The sequence below is a fragment of the Cavia porcellus genome, unplaced genomic scaffold (genome assembly GCF_034190915.1).
Source record: "Cavia porcellus strain 051 isolate PalLab524CR breed Dunkin Hartley unplaced genomic scaffold, mCavPor4.1 scaffold_1, whole genome shotgun sequence".
Lineage (NCBI taxonomy): Eukaryota > Metazoa > Chordata > Mammalia > Rodentia > Caviidae > Cavia > Cavia porcellus.
Genome location: NW_026947484.1, coordinates 131,530,202 through 131,549,811, shown reverse-complemented (window position 1 = coordinate 131,549,811; position 19,610 = coordinate 131,530,202). Strand labels below are relative to the sequence as shown.

Here is a 19,610-nt window from a genome sequence, read left to right as displayed (position 1 = left end):
TGTAAGGGAAAGGTAAAAGATCCCGAATGATGGATAATCACAAAGATAATTATTGCAACACAACCCATGGGAGGGAAAATAAACAGTTCTCTTTTTTAAAATCAGTTTCTACAAGGTATGAAGGTTATAGGACACATTTTGACAACATAGTTGATTGGATTTCCTTATTTATTAAAGAACAAATAAATTTTCTTAATTTTTAAAAAGGACATTAACACTTAGTTTACCTTTCCACTGAATAAAATTACAAAAAAACTGGTTTTCATATCATATATTTATTTAAAAAAATAAAATGGATCGACAAAGTTATCATATAATGCATGCTAGCAGAATGTCCCAAGCCTATGAGAGATACCATTTCTTGAGCAATGATAAAAATTTTTTCCTCTCAATAATGTAAAGATAGAAAACCTTTCAGTTCAAATTCAAGGTCTTTCTTACTCATTGCACCTCACAAGCTAGTAGAATATATCTGTCACAAGCCGAACTCCTTAGTAAAGAAAGCTTGAAAAGACACTAAACAAGGATATTACTAAAAGAATGATTTGTTAAAAGTATAAAGCAACCATCTTTTGGCCTATATATATTCTACATTAGAAATCTCCACCATTTGAGACCTGCTCCCCACAACATTATTATTCTGAATCCAGGATAAGTAACAAACATGTGGCATTTTTTTCCTGCATGCTTTCTTGGGCCAAATGCTGTATGACAACATGTATAATTTACAGGATGGGACTTGAACTTCCCATTCTCACCCAGGTTAGGGAGTGTTACCAGTAACAAAGAATGCAAGTTATACAACATTGATTATTATAAATTATATTTGTTCTCACCCCCTCCCCCATTCTCCTTAATATGTTCAGATTCTTTCCAGCAAAAAAACATGAGTTTCTTATATAACACCACTACATCATTAATGATGATTAGAATGACCTGTAGAGACCTTGATTCTGAAGACATGTATATGCAGGTGAGATGCAATTTGATTACAAACACTGACACAGTAGCGAATCAAATCAAAGAAAGAGAAGACCTGGAAAGAAAAGAGACTATTAGATTCTTGGCACAAGTGTAGACATTCCCTAAAGTTAAAAGAGGAGTGGCCTCTTTCTTCAGATTTGCCATCAATTCTACACAATTGAGTAAATTACCTCACGATTTTTCCTTTACATTAAGGAACAATAAATTTTAGTAAATATTTTAAGCTTTGTGCGCTGTACTGTATTTGTCACAACTGTTTAACTCTGCTACCACTGCATGAAGCAGACATAGACAGTATATAAATGAATGGCTACAGCTGGGGCCCACAGACTATAGTTTAAATTTTTGCTTTACACAGTCAGAAATTTGAAATTTGTGAGTCCTGATATAGGCAGGACTAATAAGCATAATGTAAAAGTAAAAACTGCTGAGAATGATGCCATCAGTAACTCTTACAATGGTTCATATATGGGGATTTTTGACATTTTCAGTCAAAAATTATTATTAATCCTGCCTATATCAGGACTAATAAGCATAATGTAAAAGTAAAAACTGCTGAGTATGTTGCCACCTGTAACTCTTTGGTTCCTATATGGGGATTTTTGATATTCTCAGTCATTACAAGTCTATGATCTTTCTCTCAATGAAACAAGAAAATAAGTAGCCTCAAATTATGAAATAAGATACAGTATGACTTACCAGAGCAATCCAAAGCACAATATACTCATCAATAAAGCTGTTAAAATACTGGTCCAGAAACAAAAGTGCTGGACCAATAAATGCTGTGTCATGCAAATGCATTTCACTTTTTGTCATATGTGCAACCTATGAAGAGAACAAAATTAGTGTTGTAGGCATTTTCACATTACAGTAACAATGAGAAAAATTGTAAATTGGTATTATACTCAAATATTTGAAGTCTTGAGTTTCAAGGATTACTTAGCAATGGTTGTTGAATTTCCAAAACTGAAAACCCAACAATGTACAGGATGTCTGAGAAAGAATGAAATATATCATGTCAACTTAGTTTGTAAAAAATGTATTTTATAAGGAGCCTTAACTTGACTGTCCAGATTGGGACTGATAAAATGGAGATACACTGAACAATCGAGTGCAGCAGTGGACAAAATGGTGAAAAGTTGCAGAGGTTCAAAGGAGTTCAGTTATCCTCAGATTTATGTAGCTTTCTGTTAAGAGTCAAAGCAATTCTCATGTAGATGTCAAAAGATTTTTATTTCCAACTGTAGGACCAATTAGAAAAAAAATTAAAACAAAAATTAAAAAACCCTACAGAATAAAAACCATGTCTGTAAAACCAAAGTAAGAGGCAATTTATAATCAAATACAAATTGAGGTGCTTACCACAAGCTTATTCGTGATTTTAGCTGACACAAAACCAAATGTCAGTATATAAAGACAAGGATGCTTTTCGAAAAGCTGAACTGCTGATTTCTTGTAGATCATTACAGCTAATGTAATCACTGATCCAATATGGAGAAAAGGAGAGAGTACACTTGTTCCCTATACAGAGTGAAGAGAAGAGTTAATGGTATTCAATATTCATCAGATGTACCATGGATTTGCCATAAAGTAGTTCAACTAAATTTTCTAGAACTTCATGGTGCTTGACAGTCAACAATTTCTATAAACTAAATACCAGAATGACTATGAAAACAGCGGCCTGAATTAGTAAGGCACAAATTCAAATTTTCACACAGCAACAGGTCAGGCTTATTTTTACAAGGGTCATACTTATTAAAACTATTTATTAAGTGTGTGTGTGTGTGCACCAAAATAGGCACATGTAAGTATGCAAGTTTATGGATGTATACAAAAAACAGGTTATGCATTTTTTTTAAAGTAGAAATTATAAATTAAATAATTTTATACATTTTAATTGAAAAACAAAGTGGTCACAAACTAAGTCTTAGTTTGGAAATAACTGAAAATCTAAAAATGTACTTACTGCTATTGTTGATCCATTTTTGCCAACACCACCTGTGAAGATTACACGGAAGTAATTTGTACAGGAAAATATGGTCCCTGCTACAGTACAAAGTGCAGGAAAAATTTTCATTTGAATATTCAGCACTGGAATCTTTAATGGATAGAGAGAAAGAAGAATTAAAATATATACAAACTAAAATAAGAAAACAGTACAAATATTTGATTTATATTCCCAGATTCTCTCCATTCCTTCTAGTTAGTATTTCAAGCAATAGAAACTTCTTTTTCCTCTTCATTATAAGCAATATAACACGCCTCAAGAAATGAAGCTCTATAAAAAATAATCTCATTTTGACATCAATCTTAAAAACACAGACCCAACTTTATTAATTAGCCATAATCTAAGTAAGGTTTTTCTAATGCATTCCAGAGGTCTACCAACAGTAACTATGGCATTGTCTGGCCTTTTCATAAAGGGATGAGCCTTGCCTTTTTCTTTGTGTATATTTTGAACTCTTTCTCTAAATTTGTAGTGAATTTCTCATTATTGTAGGAAAGTATGGAACATAAAGCAATAAAAATATCTGCAAATAGATTTTATCATCTGCAAAATATAGAATGGATGAGTCCCCAGCTCCAAGTTGTTAGGATACAAGCAGCTAGTGAAAGCAGAGGGCAACTGAGGTGGCCCTCATATGGAGGAGAAAAATCCACGCAAAGCCACACTGGTATAGCTCTACAGTTGTATATCCACATTTTTAATATGTTTATTTTTCAGGAATGTTAAGTAATATATTGTTATAGGATTGTTACTGAAAATGCAGGTTTACTTAAAGTAAGAGGGGCTGAGTGGATTGATAATCTTGCAAGCACAATATCCCTTATTTAAAATGGAAAAGGCTTATAATAAACTTTTAAAATCATTTCAGATTCTGTTCTTTTTTGCATCCTTAGATTCTCTTTCAAAATTTGTTCAATATGGATTGAAAAGAAACTAACAGATAAATTCTAGTAACACAAATAAACAATTACAGAAACAAAAGATTCTAAAAGCCCACAATGGTTCATTAACAGGGTTGAACCGAGGGCCTTAATACTAGGCTACATCCTCAAACCATTTTAAATTTTGAGACAGTCTTGCTAAATCATTAAGTTGCTGAGGTGGGGCTCAAACTTGTGACCCCTCTGTCTCAGGCTTCCAGAATGCTGGGATTACAAGTGTGTGGCACCATGCCTGCGTGAAAACATTTTAATTCGGGCTATACAGTACTTTTCAGGCCTGTCATCTACCTATACTTTCAAAATCAAATTGGAGATGGGATTGTCCCTTTTGTTCAATGTTTAAAACCCCAGTAAAATTGGTAAGCATAAATTTTATTCTTTGGATACTCCATTTCTTCAAAACTCTCAAGAACTTGGCTTTGTTTATACAACTCAATGACACTTTACAAAATTGTACCTCTAAAAAATGAAATCAGAGGTTCAGATTTCAAGATATACTGCAATAGTATTTTTTAAATGAGATACAATCAAGTCAAGAATTTTATGAACATCCTGAATGATCTTTCTTCCCCTGATATCCAACTCTGACAGTCCAGTTCAAAACTTGTTTTCATTTAAAGAGTAAAAAACCACCATGGATTTTCCTGTTCTAGTTCAGAAAACTAGGGACACTATAATCTAAATCTGATGCATTTGAGTAGAACTCTTATCTGCCCAGTTTCCTAGTTCCAGTCTCTTCTCTAGTCATCCCTCCCACTCTTCCCTCCATAGAGACCAAAAAAGTCTCTAGCAAAGGTGGAAATACTACACTTGCCCAGATTCCAAAAGAAGCAGAGCGTTACTCCAGTACAGGGGCACCCTGTATTAGGGACAGGGTACTGGATGAGTGCCAATTGTATATAATAGAAACCTGTGTCATGATTGAACAGATTAAACATCATAGCTGTATTTACAATTTGGTGACATTGCTTTAGGATCATGGAAATTGTTTCCCTTTGAAAGAAGAAAGAATAAACACAAACATTAGTACATGGCTTGGATCAGAAAGTAAGCAAGCAAGCTAAGATCTAAGAGCAAAGTCTCATAAACATTTTTAAGCTCTTACCACTTCTGTCATATATATTACTTTTATACAAATATAAGCGCTTAGGTATAAGATTTGTTTGAATTAATTTTTATTCTCTGTAGAGCTCTGATTTTTGTAGGTGCTTAATATATGCTTGCTGAAAAAAATATTATGATCTCTCTTTTTCTTTCTGTTAGATATAGTTCTTGTTGGGGGAAGAGCATGCAGAAAAAGTCTGCTACCAAATTATCAATACAAAAGGTAAGGCAGTTATAAGAAAATGTGAGGCAAAGGGAAGGAAAGCTAGAGTCAAAGGAATCCCAAGTCTTACTGGTACCAGATAAACCACTTATGAAAAGTAAAACTAGCTGAAAGTGTTGTCATTTTTGCTCCACATCCATGATAGAGGAGGATGGGCACATTCTGTCCTTCCCAATCTTTCTTTTTCTATCATCTTCTTATTATAACTCATCAAAGGTGGATAAGTGGATCTACTCCATAGAAAAAGCCAAAGAGTTGTTTTAAAAATACTTTTATTTCAGGCCTGCCTAGAATTTCAGTAGTTTTAAAATCTGGGCTGATTAAGAATTCCCTTGGGAACTCAGCTTGGTGGTACACACCTGTACTTCTAGCACACTGGGAGGCTGAGGCAGGAGGACTGAAAATCCCAGGCCCAGCCTGGCTAATGTAGAGACCCCACCATCTCCAATCAACCAACCAACCAACCAGCCAACCAACCAACTAACCAACCAACCAACCAACCAACAAAACAAGGAGCGGGGGATGTAGGTCAGTGCAAAGGCTCTGGGGTTGATCTTTAATCCTAGAGGTGAGGGAAGGGAAAGCAAAAATTCTTGGATTATGGTATCTGTCCAATAGCCAAAACCCTCTATATTCATGTCAGGAAAATATGTATTCAAATAATATCAATTTAAATGTAATTACTTTGGGAAGCAATAGATAAAAACAAAACAAAATCTTAAATTGTTAGCAACTCTGCTAGATTACAATGAACACGCTTTTAGTTTCAGAATTTGGATTAATGCATATTAGTATCAATTATTAAACATTAAACTTGTTTTCTGATAAATATAATAAATGTTCTTATAGGTTTTAGCAAAAACTGAAAATATCATTTATAGATTTGACACATCTTTCCAAATAAATATGGGAATGCCTATTTGTAAATCATTTTAATTTAAATGAACTCCACCCAAATATAGCAATGTTAACATACAGCACTCACTGTGTTTATATCACTATGTATGAATTATTTATTGTCTTTTAGTTAAAAAATGAGATGAAAAATTTGTAAATGTAAGATTCTAATCCTAATAAATGATCCTAAAATTTCACCTGTAATAACACTCAGTTGCTTTAAGTGAATCCTAAAAAAGTGTGTTTGGATTAATGCATATTTAATAAATTATTGCATTTAAAAGGGTCAAATGTCAGGAAAAGTAACCAGGAGTAGATTATATGTGGGTCTTTTTCAAAGTGAAGACATTCTCTCTAGTGAACAGATGTAAGATATTTTAAAAGAAAATATGCCTATTGGATCACGGAACAGAATGGTTTGCACTGTCAATGTTTGAGTGTTTATCTACTTTGATTTTGTAACCTGAACAACTAAGATGATAATATGTAATGTATTAACTAGTGATTTCTTAGTGTTAATTTTTTTTGAATTTTACATTATTTCTACCTTTATTCTATTTTTTCTTTTTTCTTTCTTTAAATAAAAATTTAAAAAAATTTAAAAAAAGAAAGAAAATATGCCTTTGGGGAAACGACACACAAAAATGGGTTTTTTGTTTCTTAAATAAAACACATCCTAATTTTGTACATTAAAATAATTTCTTTCTTTAAAACACAAAAACAAAATCAATCAATCAAACAAAAAACTCTGGGAAAACAGAAACAACACAAACTAATTACAATCTTTAGTATGAATCCAACTCTTCAGGGAAAAAAAAAGTAGCAAGGAATGGGTAATCCAAATACAATAGGTGACAATTACTTACCTGTTCAAAATAGCTGATCTTCAGGAATCAATCTTATGAAGACATTTGCACTGTTTTATCATAAATTTACTTCCTGAATATCAGTAAAATTCATCTATTCTAATTTAATTAAATTCAGATTAGTTTAATTTAATGAAGATTTGGACAGCAATTATTTACTTTACGGTCTCAATCAAACAGGAAAAATTTATGTATGTTCTCCCTTTTAGCACACAAATAAATGGTAGCATTACATGTAGTAACTGTTCCTAAATTAATACAATGCAATTTAGAACACTGTATCTAGTAATGAACACATAAGCTAAGAAAAAATAATACAGATTAACTATCTTCAATCCTAAAATATAGTGTTCTAAAATCTAAACTTTGACCTTCAAAAGGTTTCAGATTTGGAACATTTCAAATTTTGGTGTTTTAGGTTAGAGATATTCAAGTGGTAGTTTACGTTAACAGACTGAAATAATCCAAAACATGAAATATTTGAGGGAATCTGTTGAGAATATTTTACTGTATTTCCTATTATTACCCAACTCAGGTACTTCCTTCTCTTTTAGTTTAATATTGCCAACAGTAGGACCAATGAAGCTAAATAGGATTGAGGTCTAAGAATTTATTTTTATTTTCTTTTTTTGGGAGACAGTTACATAGTTCAGGCTGACTTGAACCTAGTATGTAGCCCAGATTGGCCTCATATTTGCAGCAATCCTCCTGGCTCAGCCTCCTGAGTACGGGGTTTACAGGTATATCTCACCCCATCTGGCAGAATCTGTTAATCTAATCTCGTTAATCTTAAATTTAGACTGCTTGGTCTTGTATCTCTATTTCAGTCTTAAATCTGAATTTCATTGATAACTTTAAAAAATTATGATGATTTTATGATCTTAGATTGTTAGTTTACATCTTAAAGAGTATATTATTTTATATTATGTTAATTACAAGTAAAGGTAGGACAAAATATTTGCCCTTTAAAAATTTTATTTGTTATATCCCTATATAGATAATGTGTACAGATCCTACAGAGAAAGATTAAAAAAGTATACCTGGAGCAATTTAATGCTACATATTCCCTAATAAATGATACGGTATGATGTATACAGATAACTTCATTTATAACAATGCTTCATGCATTTCCATATTTGAGCATAATTAGCTACATAAACCAGAAGCTGGTTTTTTTTTGGTTGTCATTGTTTTTTTGAGACAGGGTCTTACTATGCAGTTTAGGCTACCTTGAGCTCACTTCGTTGCCCAGGCTGGTCTCAAACTTGCAATGATTCTCCTGCCTCAGCCTCCCAAGTGCTGGGATTACAGGTGTGAGCCACCACGCCCAGCTCTAATTTGTTTTCAAATGCTAAAAATCCAATTTTTAAAATTTAAATGTGCTGAAACCTCATACATAATTTATATATGTTCGATGTATTCAAAATCACTTTTGGTTTATACCACAAAGTCTACAAAAATAATAAACAACTGGAGGTTGGGATAGACTTTAGGTTTTATGTTCTGTTTTATAAAATCAAAATCTATTCTATCTCTCCTATAAGACTAAACAGAAAAATTCATTGAGTAAAACTAACAAAATTCAAACGTACACAATCTTAAAAAATAATACAATTTCTATAGTAAAATCTAAGATGTATGAATAGCTTCAGAATTGCTCTGGTTGACTGCGCATTATTTTAATTCTGAAGGGGTGGTAGTGGTGCCTGGTAGTTAACTGATGCCCAGGAAATATTACCTACTTTGATCTAGATCTTACAAACCGAATTGAAAATATTCAAATAATAAGAAAAGCATCAGCTTTCACTGATCAAATATTAGCATATTTAATCCACATATAACTTTATAGGTATTATTATTGTCCTCATTTTACATGGGAAGAAATGAAGCCAGAGAGAGTTATGTAACATATCAAGCTCACAGAATAGGCAGAGAGTCTGGATCAAATGCAGGTAGTCTGCTTCTAGTTTGACTTCTGACGCCAATGTATTACCTCTTTCAGAGATGGACCAAAAAGAATTTGTGTTTGAACAATGACTATTTTATGTTAGACTGTAAAGCAAGGTCCTGGCTTGTTAAAACAACCCTAAGGCACTGATTTCATTTAATAAGCATTTGTCTTGTTTTTACTATTTCAATTTTTTTTTTTTTTGAGACACGGTCTTGTTATGTAGTTTAGGCTGGCCTCGAACTTGCTATGTAAGTCAATCAAGCTGACAGTCTTCTTGCCTCAGCCTCATGTTAGGATTAGAGGCATATGCTACCATGTCTGGCATTCCAAATTTGTTATTCTTCTTTTAAGCACATGTCATAAAAACTGTAGACTTACACAGTTCAGAAAGAAAATGGTTTAATTTCATCTTCTCACCAGTTAATTTATTACAGTACTTATTTCCTCATATATAAATTAAGATGACAATAATGATTCAATGCTTAATAGTGTTAAAAATAGCCATGGGACAAACTTAATGAACTATGGAACTCCAAGTACAGAAATTTGCCATGCTTTAAAGGGAAGTTTGTGTCCTACTGTTTGCTGCAACTTTTCACTTTCAGAAAAATAATTTTACATATTGACTTTTAATTGAGTAATCCCATATTAGAAAACAAAAGACATGCATTACATGAGGTACACAGGTGAACAAAGTTACCATAGATTGCCAAAAAGGTGGTCCTCCAATCACTGCCAGCAAATGCATGATTATTATGAAGATTTGCACTTCAGTCACATCAATTCTGATTAGGTACAAAAAGCCGGAAAAGCAGAATTACTCAAAACAATTTCAAGTTAATTACTTGCAAGCATAGCAGCATTCCTCTATCATGCACAATAGGGTAAAAAAACCGTCAAATATTGAGGAAAAGGAAAACAGCCTTTTAATTTGATAAAGTTTACAGAGCAATAAAAACCCCTCCTTTCTAAAGGAAATTTCTGACTCATTGAAGCTGGGTTTTAACTATAAACCTTTCCCACCAAAAATAAAAATAAAAAAGTATATGTGTTACATTCTGAGTGTCAAGCAGAGGATTACATTGCATGGCTATGTCCTATGAAATCCTGCAATAAATGCTTTATAGTATCAAATGAAAAGAAAGGGTGAGCTTTAATTAAGTAACATAAATCCCTCACACATTACAAAAAACTTACTACACTTTAGATATATTCATTTGATGCCTGCCATGGTAAACATATGAAAAAAAATTCATCCAGTTCTGAACTTCTCATTCTCATTAGGTTAACTACCCTCACATTTCTGGAAAGAAGATAATGAAAGCAGCCAAGAAGCCAAGAATTAAGTTTCAGATTGCTACAATAATCTTACAGTCAAGAAAAGAGGGCAACAGAAATTAGAAGTCTGGAAGTCCAGAAACAAACAAACAAATAAAAAAAGAATATAGGCAAAAACACCAAAGAGCAAAGCATATATGCTGGTGTTCCTTTCCTTCTGTACACTAGCACTGCATACAACCTTTGCAATACTGAATCCAAATGCATATCATATAGATATGCTTGCTTATACAAGGTTGTTCATGACAGAATTATTTATAATGCAAAATTTTAAAAAAGCTCAGTGAGGGAGTAAGCTATATAATTATGATACTTTCATATCATGTAATATTTTTGCAGCTTTAAAAGATATTGGGGGTAGAAAGTAGCTTCCTAAATACTGATATGGAAACATAACAAATATATACTAAGGGAAAAAATTTCAGAATATACATAAACTATTTTTTTGTACAAAAACGGGGAAAATTATTCTTTTACTTTTATAAGTAATTGTAGGTCACATTTTTGGAAGGGTATGTTACAAACAGAAAAATGGTTACTTATTAGATAGGACAATATGGGATCTGGGCAGCTGGGAGATAAGAATGAGGAGAGTCTTTACTGTAAACCTTTTCATTGTGACAGTTTTCAATAAAGTGAATAATTTGTTGAAAGTAATCAGTCTAAGAAATAGCATCGGATTTCAATTTCCAAAAAATAAAGAGTTCCCATTTCTAAAACTAATACTTAAAGCAGATAACCTATAATGTGAGTTTAAGATATGAAAGCTTGCTTGTCCTTGATAAATATGGGGGTTAAAAACAGTTTCCCGCAAATTAAAAAAAAAAACCCAAAAAACTAATCATTTTCTGCTCAACAATGTTTTATTAAACAGAAGTCTATTTAGCTGTAAACAAATAATAACATTGTTATGCTGGTTAGTACATTTATTGAAAAAAAAAAATGGACTGAAGTAGGCTATGAACAACCTGTAGAGCTGACCTGGTGAGTGGTGTTGCCAATAAAGGGAATTACACTCAGTAGCAGACTCAGGAGACTAAGCAGGTAGGTGTCAAAGATGATCGACTCTGTCTTGGGTCAAGGAGGGTAGACATCTTACATTTTGCTGGACATATGAAGCAGCCTTTTGGAAGGGGAAGGGCCAGAAGTATAGAATTACCAAATAAAAATGGAGGGAACCTCATGCAATTAATCTCTGAGTTTCTGGGTATTTTTGGAGGTATACCGAGAATTGAACTCACAACCTCATGCTTGTCAGGCTGTTGCTGTGCCACTGAGCTAATATTCCTGGCCTTGCAACTAATCTTTATACCATGTATGAATACAATAGGAAAAAGGAAACATGAAAGAACTTTACAAAGTATCAAACTGGAATTCTTTGGGAAAGTTTTACAATATAATCTATTTGAATTTTCGGAGGACAGAATTTTTTACACAATTCAGATACTATCACTGTATGTAGATAAAAAAATGCCTTAATTAGGAAAGAGGGCCAGGGAAAACTTACCAACTCGCAGGTAGTTAAAGAGTATTTTTCCCTATTTGCTTGTCTGTTTTAGAGTAATATGAACTCCACAGTGAGAACCTCCCCCCCGCCCTGCCCCACTCTTATGAACCCAGAGAATTGCCTATGACCATTCCTGGAAGTGTAGCTGTAATACTGATTGAGAATGACAAAAGGTACAGCATGAAGTCATTTCCAGGATGGAAACAAAAGCAAGCTAAGAGAGACAAGTGGCAGGTATTAACAATAAATAGAACAGCTTGCTATTTGACATTCCAAAAGGAGTCTATCTGCATGGGCTCAATTTACTGTACCTTATCAGGAGGGCATTCATTTTAATGTGTTTGGCTATGTAGGAAAGACATTATTTACAAGGCAGAATATTATCATAAGCAGGAATTTAGTATTTCTGTAATTACTTTCTTATTACTATTTTTAAAATGTGGAGCTATAGTTCATAATATTTTCAATTGTTAGGGCTATTCTTCAAAAGCAAAAACCAACAAAGAAACTGATAACCACTAAGAAGAAAGGAAGCCCTTCAAGACACAGGGGTATGTTGTAAAAGGGCAAACAAGACACCAAAGTGACTTTTTTTAAAAAATGGAAACAAAAAAATCTTTCATTTATAGCATTAGATTTATACTACCTGAAGTTTCAGATGTAGAAAACAAAATTTTCTGTTTCCATGAAGATATCTGAACTCTTAACTTTGAAATAAATTCTTATTTTTACATTATTTTAATATAAATTGTTAAAGGACAAAAAGAATCACCCTAATGGCTGTGGATAACCCACAAGAAAACCTCTGGTAAGAATAAATGTGAATTATTCTAATCGAGAAATAAACATTGTTTTGATTACTACAGCAAAAGAAAAATAAAGAAAGGCAAACCTGTTGTGTGACATAAGCTCACACATATACTCTTCTGATATGGAGGCTGTAAATGTGGCAAGCCAACCAAAATAAACTTTAACACCTAAACTAAATTCCTTGAGTCAACTATTCAGCAAATACCAATGGTATATTAAGCTGTAAAGAAAAATTCTTTAATGAGTATCAATAATTTTAACTTCTAAACAAGGGAATAATGAATATTTTTAGTTGAAGTGAGGATCTCGGGAAGGGGGTCTTTATCACCACAGAAAGGCGGTTTAGGAAACTCACTGAAGAGGACAGTTATTACAACAGAAGGACAAAAGAGCCTCCAGAAGTTGGGCATGGTGGCACATGCCTGTAATCAGGAGGATTACAGCAAGTTCAGCCTGGCTACACAGTGAGTTCAAGATCATGCTGAACTATATATTGAGATCCTGTCTCAAAAACAACAACAACAACAACAAAAACAAAGGCCTCTAATAAAAGTGATAAAAGAAGCTGGCTTCCAGGTTGGGAGCACATGCTTATACTCTGAGCACTCTGGAAGGATGAGCCAGAAATTTAATGATTTAGGAAGATTTGTCTCAAAAAAAAAAAAAAAAAAAGGTGGGGCAGGGATGATGGGTTTGAATTCAGTGCCCAGTACCAACAAACAACCAGGAGTGTTTTTTGTTTTTGTGGGTCTCATACATGCCAGGTAGGAATTCTACTAACCCCTGACTATTTTCCAAGTTTCATTTTTATTTCTCAGTGCTATGAAAGCAAACAAATGCACAAACACATTTGACCTGAAGTCTAATTCACTATTTAATAAGTGGTATGAAAAGAATTTAAATGGCATTTTGTGAGAGCTGATAAGTTTATTAATTATCTTTTACTAGATTCATTTTTTTGTGTGTTGGGGAGTGAACCCAGGTTCTTCATTTTGAGCTATATCCCTATCCCTTTTCATATTTTATTCTGAGACATGACTAAGCCATTAAATTGCTCAGGCTGGGCTCAAATTTGTGATCATTCTGCCTCAGTATCCCAGTGTGCTGGGAACACAGGCATATGGCACCACACCAGGCTTCCAAGATTTTTAATGTGTCTTCACCTCTAAAATCAGAAAATGATCTAATCTACAGTATCTTCTACACATGTTATAAGCACATTAAAGGCATACTTGCAGTTAATTTGTAAATATAAATGTGCTTTGAAACTATTATCAGTAATGTAAATATGTTATAATTTAGGTTGGCTATTAGTTTGGAGAACACAGAATATGTACTAAGGATAACTACAAAGTCAAAGAAAATCTGATTTATATAATTTTTCTTATGAATTTTTGTTAAGAAGCATTTTGTTTAAAAAGGCATCAATTTAATGATATCTGGAAACAGTCTAGGATTAGATTGTTATTAACAATAAATCAGTAAATAGATCTGAATCTGAACTGCTAAGGAATTTATGAGCATGATATTAATTACATATTTTACTGGAAATCCTATGGATGGGGTAGAGTGTTAATGAGCTAAAATAAAGATTAGCTCAGAAATTCAATATACTGTTTTCTAATATTTTATTTTGCAATCTTATTTAGGGGTGAATTAGGCATGGCAATTAGGGTTAAATAACATGAACCACACAGTAAAGTGATAACTTTAAAGAGCAGTTTTAACTCAAATGTTACACACTGAGAAAACAACTCTTATATGTCTATGTTTGAAATAAAGGTGAATTATTAAAAACAGTACTATCTATCACATGAATAACTACATAGATCCTTGATTTTCTGTAGCTAAAAAGAGCAGGCCTATTGAATAACTAAGTGGAACACAATGTAGCCAAAAGCTAAAACAGAACAAGCCTTCTCAAAGAAGTGGAACTAGAGTAGAGGTTTCAAATTTAAGAAGTTTATCCTTATCACCTTTGCAAACAGAAGCACTGAAAGGAGAGCGCTCTCACCTATTTAGTAACAATTCTGGAGTTGAACTGTGAACTTATTCCTCCTCTCTACCATAATGAAGTCTAAAAGAAACCTGCAAACTATTAGACATTATTAAAATAAGTCTTATAGGACAGAAGTTTTTACTATTTTTAGTATATTTTACTATTTTTAGTATATCTATCCTTTTCAGGATGATGCTTCTGTACTCTAACACAAAGTTTAAAAAGTGCTAGAATACAACAAGTGGAAGCTAAAATAAGATTTAAATGCTAAGAAATAAAATTCATTTATATAGAAATAAAATAATTTTTTCTAAACATTTTTCTTGAACTCTGTAAAACAGAAATTAGTATATCTAACCTTTCACCTCTGTAACCAAGTAGGTTAAAGTAACAAATAGCAGCAGCAAAAGAAAATTTCTGCAAGTTACTAATGGGTAAAAGTGAGGAGACTATATATCTATAGAAAACATATCTTGAAAACATTTTTTAACATAATGTTAAAATGCATTTGTTTCCAATTTGTTAGGTTAGCAAGGTGAAAGTAAACAAAATAGTCAATATTCGGTTAATTTAAGAACACTGATGAAGATGCTTGGTGAGCAAAATCAACAAAAAAAAGAGCCAATTATAAAACAAGATAACTGCAATGTGTTTAAAGCTATCAGATTTTGAAGACAGTGTGTTAAGACAAGGTAAGAGTAAAGAGAGGCTGAAGAGTTGTGTACGTTACTTTACCCTGGAGTGGAACCCACAAATAATTATGCAAAAACATTATAAATTCAACAGAAATGGCTTTAGTTTTGCCCCTAAGACACATCTAGAGTACTTCTCAGTATTCTTACATTTTGAGGGTATTTTGAAAAAAGGTGGATTCCTCACTTTTAATTAGTCTCCAAAAGCCATCAATACTGCCACTGAATAACTGGATCTACAAGGTTGATATCTACTGTCAGAAAGAACTCTGCTAATAGGGGATTATTATTTCTATTACATTACTGAAGCAATATTAAAAGGGAAATTAACGTAGAAAACCTAATGCAGCTTTGGAAGAATGATCTGTCAAGTTTTCATATGGATAGTTTTCCAGTATTTCCTGAATATTTACTTTGAATTCAATTTACTCAATTAACTTTTATTGTTCAATTATTTGAATAAAGTGAATCTAAGCTATGTTTTTTTTCCTGTAAATGAAGTTTTCTACTAAAGTATAAAGGATTCTGGATTACCTTACTAATAAGAAAATGTTTCCTAACAAATATTTTTGAACTTCTAAGTGTCTTAAGGTCAAAAATCATAATTTTAAGAGGAGAGAAAAACACTGTACTACATTTAACATCTCATTACGTGTGTATATGTACATACTTTTTTTTTGATTGAAAAAGGAAAGTATTCAAAGGATGATTATAGTGATATGAAAAGTTAAGCAGTTTTTAAAGTGCAACTAAGGAAGAAAAACAAGTGAAAATAGCTTCTAAAATTTTTTTGTAACAGCAAGATCATTAACTCAAGCAGAAGAATGCTTAAAGTATATGCTTAAGAAGAAAAGAAGCAGAATCATTCCTACACTAATATAGTTATCTCAACTTATCTAAGATAAACTCTGCTTGCTTCATTATGATTTTTAAAATGAAAATATCCTTCCCCAACCTATCTAACGGTGGAAAGGCATTTTTTTAAAAAAAAGTACTATAGAAAGTAAAAATAGTATTAAGCATAACAGGTAAATGGAAGGAAGAACTGGCTTTAGCATCAAACTGCCAGAAATATTAATTAATAGGGTGGATTTTTATTGCCCTATTATATATTAATATTTGTTTTCTAATAATCGGTAAAATAATCTGGAAGGTTTTGATTTTTCATTTTTAAAATTACTCTGTGCATGACAAAGGGGCTGTCTTTATGAGTTCACACCATTGTTCATCAGACAGCATGAATATTCTAGCAGTTACCGTGAAGTTCCAGAACCAAGGCCCCAGGGTTCCTGTGAGAAGCTGGCATATTATAATTATGATCTGGGACTCTGTAACATCGAATCTATGCATAAGGAAACAAACATTTCAAATAACTTTACTCAGAGCTGTTGCTAAAGAGTCCTACTAAAACAGGTAGTAAAAAACAGATTTAAAAGGTAGCATTTTTTTCCTATAAAGACATGTAGAATTTCATTGTGCAACTTGTATATTACTATATTGTCTTCATGCATACACAAACACTTATCCAAATTAAAAGAGCAGAAAAGTTTAAAAAAATTGTAGCACATTGAAAAAAATGTATGGTAACCAGGCAGGCAGAAACACTAATAAAAATAGTCAACTCTCAATTATTTAGGTGTAGAGAATACTACTTGCCAAACAACTATACTGCCTATTATATAGATTCCTTCAGTACTGGAAGTATCCAGACCTCCCTGTAGATAGGAGACGTATTTCCAGCCCTACTTTGTATGTTTTACTTTTATTTCTGTTTTAAGAAATACAAATTATAAATGCATTTGTATTTCTAATTCTAATTCACTATTTAATGAGGAATATGAAGGGATTTAAATGACTTTTTGTGAGAGCTGATAAGTGTGTTAGTAATCATCTTTTCCTAGAATTTTAAATGTGTTTTCCACTATAGACTCAGAAGATATTCTAATGTATTTTTTTTTACAGAAGTTTCTACATATATGCTGAAAATTCACTGATCTCCTACTTTTTCACTACCCCAAGCCTCATCAAACTCTGAACTGTGCTTTATCAAAATATTAGCAGGTGTATGTGAAAGAGTTAAAGACTTCTCTCTGGATACAGATAGAGCAATGATCAAAGTGGCTATCTATTCTATTGCCTGATAATCTCAAGTCCAGAATCTTTTCATTTTGTTATTCTCTAATTCTGCAACAGCATTATACTTCACTACTACATTGGATAAGTTTATTAATAATTTTAAAAAAGCATTTAGTTCAATTACTAAAGTCTTAGAATACAAATGGTGAGAGAAGAGCCGTAAACAGTGTATCAGTCAAAATTAAGAACTGAGGAATATCAATATAAGTCCACAATTTTACCTAATAATCAGAGTGCCACAGTGACACCTAGGTTTTGTAGTAATATCAATATTTTAGAATTATAACAACTGATAAAATTAAGCTAGAGTCCAAATAAATGAATCAGTGTTAAAAAAATTCACAGGAAAATTACAAACTAAAAGGAATATCTCGAGTACTTAATAATTCATGTGGTAAGTCTTAAAAATATGCAGATTCCACATAGGAATTTGTTAAAAACACTTTTCGAGAACCTGTTTGGAGGTTCTAGCAGGGCACACTGCTACTCCTATCTCTGTGTGGCGGGTGGAGACGTTCTCCTCTTTGTCAGAGCGCACAGCATTGAAAGGGATACACATGATGTGTTGAAGAAGTGAGGGGACACCTGCAGATAGTATTGTTTTCTCTGAAACAACAATTTAAACAAAGTTCTGCCTTCACCAAGTGGAAGAGTACATGTTTTACATAAGTATAGTTTTATTAAAGATTGTTTAGGACTTCTAAGCATTAAACTTACAAAAATGACTCTAATATCTTCAAGTTATAAATTTAAGACTTGAGCATGGAAATATGAATTCTTCTATTGAATACATTCATGACGATTTTAAAGAAAGTTTAATATTTATTTACAAATGAGTTTCAATTCATAATATTTAATTTTCTTTCACCAATCCAATCCTTCCATTAAGTTCTCTAGCTTCATTATCCTCCACAGTCTTTCATATGTAAAATTCCTAGGAGACTAAATGAAGTCAGGAAAAGTCCCATTCAATATTCAGTACTCATTTCTGTCAGGGCTCTACTTGCTCAGTCAAAGAGCACTGCAAGCATAGGGGTCTGTCCAGATGTGACAGGTATTAACATTTTCCGTGAGTAGCCAGTTATTAGCTGTGATCAGAATACAATGCTGGAAGATATAGCTCATGACTTCAGGAGACATGTATTCAAAGAATATCTGCTTTCTTATAATGCTACAGTTTGAGCAGAAATTAGTTATGAATGAATGAAAGTCTTGCGTTGGTTTTAAAATTAAAGATATTATGAGCAAACAACTGCAATTCAAGAAGGTGACACTAAAAAGCCTAAGGAGCCAGGTGCGGTGTGTATGCCAGTAATCAAAGCACTTAGGCTGAGGCAGAAAGATCACAAGCTTGAGTGTCACCTACATGAAATAGTGAGATTTTATCTCAAAATAAAACATTAAGAAAAGGGGCTGGGATAGTAACTTAGTGGTGCATACTTGGGTCTGATTCCTACTGCTAGGAGCTGCGGGGGAGGTGCAATAGAAAAAGAATAAAAATTTCTTATTTGGCAAACACTATTTTATAAAGTTATAAGTATAACCATCTGAGTCACATATTAAAAAGAATTTTTCAGGATACTTTTTACTATGCATCTAAGGATAAAAAAAGTAATTCTGATAAAAATGTTTCTAAGTAAAATTCTCAATATTTTTAAGGCTGCTCTATCCTCTAAAAAGAGTAACAAAAAGCAATTTTAAAAATTTCTTTATTTGAACTTCTTTTGAGTTTGTTCTTTCTTTAATATGCAAAATCAAATTTAGATTTTCTGCTCCATGCATACAAACTTTAATATTTAATCTGTTATATATCTGCCTATTACATATCCTTTTGGAAAAATATGTGAAACCTAATCACACTTTAAGACTTCTTTAGGTACATATATATGTATTCTATACACTTGCACTGCAAAGTATGTTTCTATAGTTGTGGCCTGCTTTCAATTTAAAAAAATATTCTGTTGCTTAAGCAAATGTAGAACTTCTAAAAACTGGATCTGACTTCCAAATCAAAACCGACTCTTCGTGTTCACTTAAAATCAGATGTTAACTTTAACTTCAGTTATTACTAAAATTTTTTTAAAAGCAGAAATATAAGATTAGTTTCAGAGTTTCCTTGTCATCTGGCCCTGTAACTATTACCCTAGAACTTCT

The 19,610-nt window shown here is 32.5% G+C and overlaps 1 protein-coding gene across 5 annotated transcripts in view; it reads right to left on the bottom strand.

Moving 5' to 3' along the window:
• Window positions 1-256: 256 nt before the first annotated feature.
• Window positions 257-19,610, bottom strand: part of Cept1 (choline/ethanolamine phosphotransferase 1) — a 37,690-nt gene continuing 18,336 nt past the window's right edge. For 4 of the 5 annotated variants that reach the window (XM_003479225.5, XM_013142815.3, XM_023561232.2 and 1 more), the window contains 5 exons: window positions 9,675-9,759; window positions 2,951-3,082; window positions 2,347-2,505; window positions 1,684-1,809; window positions 257-1,036 (listed from right to left, as the gene is read on the bottom strand). In XM_003479225.5, the coding sequence (XP_003479273.1) occupies window positions 917-1,036; window positions 1,684-1,809; window positions 2,347-2,505; window positions 2,951-3,082; window positions 9,675-9,759 (622 nt within the window). In that variant the 3' untranslated portion in view covers window positions 257-916. Of the gene's footprint in view, window positions 1,037-1,683; window positions 1,810-2,346; window positions 2,506-2,950; window positions 3,083-9,674; window positions 9,760-16,577; window positions 16,663-19,610 lie in introns of all 5 variants that reach the window. The other variant, XM_013142816.3, reaches the window with a different exon arrangement.